Source organism: Morone saxatilis, unplaced genomic scaffold (genome assembly GCF_004916995.1).
Source record: "Morone saxatilis isolate NCDOM2014 unplaced genomic scaffold, NCSU_SB_2.0 Contig6, whole genome shotgun sequence".
NCBI classification, from domain to species: Eukaryota; Metazoa; Chordata; class Actinopteri; family Moronidae; genus Morone; species Morone saxatilis.
In genome coordinates, this window is record NW_023340206.1 from 13,527,912 (window position 1) to 13,531,883 (window position 3,972).

General features: G+C 37.7%; 1 protein-coding gene across 1 annotated transcript in view; it reads left to right on the plus strand.

The window, feature by feature from the left end:
* plaat1l (phospholipase A and acyltransferase 1-like) overlaps nucleotides 1–3,508 on the plus strand; it is a 9,735-nt gene extending 6,227 nt beyond the window's left edge. The window contains exons 2-5 of the mRNA XM_035677752.1: nucleotides 1,753–1,882; nucleotides 2,759–2,847; nucleotides 2,924–3,088; nucleotides 3,194–3,508. Of these exons, the coding sequence (XP_035533645.1) occupies nucleotides 1,753–1,882; nucleotides 2,759–2,847; nucleotides 2,924–3,088; nucleotides 3,194–3,259 (450 nt within the window). The 3' untranslated portion in view covers nucleotides 3,260–3,508. The remainder of the gene's footprint in view (nucleotides 1–1,752; nucleotides 1,883–2,758; nucleotides 2,848–2,923; nucleotides 3,089–3,193) is intronic.
* The last annotated feature ends 464 nt before the right edge of the window (nucleotides 3,509–3,972 follow it).

A 3,972-nucleotide genomic window follows, 5' to 3' on the forward strand; every position in this document is an offset into this window, starting at 1 on the left:
CATACCTGTGAATATTATATTACAGTGATGTGACACACTGGAGCTTTAAGTCTTAAATGTGGCCAGAACAGATAATGAAAGACCCCCTCTCGATCTCCCCCGGACTGTTTGAGAGTAAATCAGCATCAGCACCTTCAACATATTTCCAATGCAGCTGTTCATGTGGAAATTAAACCATTGATATTAATACAATACAACTACACAGATAAATACATTTTAATATTCCAATCATAAAAAAAGTTTACAGGAGTAAAGCACACAAACACGCGTTCTGAAATGTGTTTAATACTTGGTGGATAAGTGTTTGTTTGTTAGCTTCAAGATGCTTCTGGTACAAGGAAGCTAACCTCTCAGTGTTTGTTTTAAGAATTTCCCGGTACATTTTTTTTACAGAGTTCACGTTTTATCTCGACTGACCACACACACTTCTCCCAATAACCTGCAGGCTTCTCCCAACGCTGTGTGGCGAACTTAAAACCGGCTTCCTTTGCATCCGTAATGAAGTTGTGCACGGAGACCTGGACCTGCTGCTTCCAGGTCTCCCTGCAGGTCTTCTGACCATCCTTCTTCTGCAGGAGCTCCTTTGCTGAAGGTGGAGTGATGTTCCTTTCTCAGTGGTTGCTGAACAATGTTGTTGTAAAAGTCCTTTACCCATAATGCGATATACAGCACTGGTTCCCAACCTTTTCCATCACTGAGTAACCTGACTACTGACACATGTTATTGATATTTCATATTATATTCAAACAGTGAACTGCAGGAAGAGATTTGGATGAATTCTGAGCATTTTATTTCCTGTTTAAGGAACTTTTTATACAATTCTCAGTCTGTATTATGTATTTTTTATCATTTTTACCAATCCTACAGGCGTAATAGGATTATTTTTGGACAAATTCAGTGTTTTCCTCAGTGACCCAAATGCTGAGATAAAGTCCTACTGTGTATATTTTTGTGTTTTAACCCCAAATGTTAGATAGCAGTGTTGTAAACTGAGGGCTGTGATGTTGGATGCAAATGTAGATCTCACTGTTGTGGTTGCATAAAAAAGGAAGTAAAAGTGCAGATTGTAAACATATGTGCTCTTTGCATTGTTCCTAAAATTAGATTTTTTAAAAACGCAATGTATCGCCATGCTTACAGTCTCGCAATATATCGCAATATATCAAACTGTTACTCCTGTATGGTGATATTTATCGTATTGACAAATTCTAGACAACCCTGCTGTCGAAAGACCTTTGCAGTAGTCGACCCTGCTATAAATAAATAGTGGATGAAGTCCACTGAAAGGTAGCTGGATTTGTAAGATGATAACAAGCTGCTCTTGTTACTGCTTTCATGTGACTGTTCAGACTAATGACTAGTGTATAATGTCAAGGGGGGGCGCCACAGGTCATACAGGAGTCTAATGTAATAATTGGGAAGTTTGATTTAGGTTAATTGTTAAGAGAAGGATACTTAATAGAAAGTGACACCATGTGACATAGAAAATATACAGCCGAAATGTACAAAATGATACAAAAATGAAATGATGCGTAACTGAGTGAGGGCAGTTTGAGGAAGATGCTTCTCATTTTGGGGCTTCCTGCTCAGAGATGACTGCAGTTTTTGTTGTGGTTAAATAAAAACTGCATGTTGTTGGACAGAACTCAGTGTCGGTATTGTTGGCGGAGGAGTTCCTGTGATAAACATTTTTCCCTCCATAAGCTGCCATGAACAGTGATGAGTGTAAAAGTCTGTCTGTTGGCTCTGCAGAAACATTCCCAGCCCCAGCTGTTCCCGGGAGACATCGTGGAGTATCCCAGGAACAAATACTTCTCTCATTTCGCGGTGTACTACGGAGAGAGGGAGGGTGTACCCTACGTTGCTCACCTGACATGCCGAGGTTGGTTTACCTGCTGTACGTCCTCTGTGTTAGAGCCCCAAGAGTCAAAATATTAAGAAAGTTTCTCTTTTTTTTCTCCTCACATTGGCAGAAGTAGGCTTCCATACAATTGTGATCTCAATGCAGAGATCAATTAATTTACGATTTAATTGTTTTAAGAAAAATGAGAACTCAATGATAATATTCAGTTCTCATCTCAACCACTGAGAGCTGTATTTATCTTCTGATCCACTGTCTTTATCAGTACATCCTTATCAATAATGCGATATACTCATTATTTTTTATTATATATGTGTGTGTGTGTGTGTGTGTGTGTGTGTGTGTGCATTTTAGATTCTGCAAAATAAATATATAAACAAAAAAATTTTAGAAAAAGAAAATTTTATTTTTTTACAGTTTTTATACAATAGAAGGAGGCTCATTATCACAATTGATTATTGATCCAAGTCCAAGATCCAAATATGCACCTATAAAGCAGAAAATCTTCTTCTAAAGTCATTTTTGTTTCTAATTCTGAAGGTGAATAAAATCCTTAATAAAATCAATTATTTACAATAAAAACTAAAATCTATTTCTTAATATCTTCTAATAAATCAAGTTTATTTCTCCAGTTTAGGCTGGCGAAGTCATGACCTGCTGCACTCTGCTGCCGATTGGCTAGTACTCACTCAATAAAAATCAAAAGTGAGAGTAAAAGCGTTAGTAGTTTGGCGACGTATGACTCAACGTTTTGGGGGGAACTGCTATGATTGGTGAAACTACGATGAGTGGTCACATTCACAGGAATCGGTTGAAGTTTGTGTTAACTGCTACGATCGAAACTGACTTTTCCGGCACTTTCTATCATAAAGCAGAATTTTAAAATGTGTTTGTCAGATTCAGACTCCAAGCTGCCGCTCTTTGGCCGAGCTCTGAGGTCAGAGATCAAACTGGATCCCCTGGAGCTGCTGGGGAAAAAGTACAAGGTACTTTAATACTTATATTAAATATCATGGTTGTACTGGAAAACTCTAATGACTTTAATGAATGTCCTTGTTGCAGGTCAACAACATGTTGGACGACGCGTACCCAGCCAGAGACTTCCACGGCGTGGTGAAGCCGGCGATCGATGACTTGATGGGACGAGAGGTGACGTTCGATATCTTGTTTCATAACAGCGAGCACCAGGCGACGCTCCTCAGATACGGAGTCAAGAAATCCTCTCAGGTCAGTGGACGGAGATATTAGTTATTCATCCAATCTCCAACTAATGTTTGAGTTTAGCTGTAACATATCTTTGTGTGTGTGTGTGTGTCTGCGTATGTGTTACAGATAGAGAAGATTTATGAACACATCATGCCGGCCTGGAAGAAACTGTTTGAGAAGAAAAAACTGTGAAAACTTCTACATCTCAACCACTGGAGGGCGATATATTGTTTCTACTAATCCATCGTTAGGGATTAAAGGTTCCATGGTATAGTTATAATTTCTAAAAGGTTGGAATATTTCCAGAAGAAGGAAATAAAATGTTGTATTTTATATTTGGATTGATGACACTTTTTATTCTGGAAATGGGAACAAAAAGATTTTATTTTATATTCTTTTCGCATGTATGCTGCATCTTTAATTAAAATGTTTTTAGCCAAACCTTTTCACTTTTCATGTATTATTTTTGAATCATTTTATAAATAATTTTCTTATTCTTTTATCATTATTTGTTTTGTCGTCTCTAACAGCAGTAACATTAAACTGAATTTCCTGCGTTATTATCCTTCGTATCCTTTGTATTTTCTTCTAATTAAACTATCACTACCTCTGTTGTAGGGAATTCAAGGATGAGGAGGTGTTGTTATACCCACTCTGACAAACATTAGGAATTATTAAGTATTAAAACTAACTGAAATGTTCTATGAGCTCTGCAGGAAGATCATCATGGATATAAAACAATGAATTTCTGTCTGCACTCATCTCAGAACACCTTTCTAACACTATTTAATCTGACAGCTTTTCATTTATTCCTTCAACATCTGACTTCCTGAGCAGCACCTTATCTACACCTCCGGCTGCTCTTTAAAGGAGCTGTTGGTGAACTCTCTCACTCCGTATGTAGT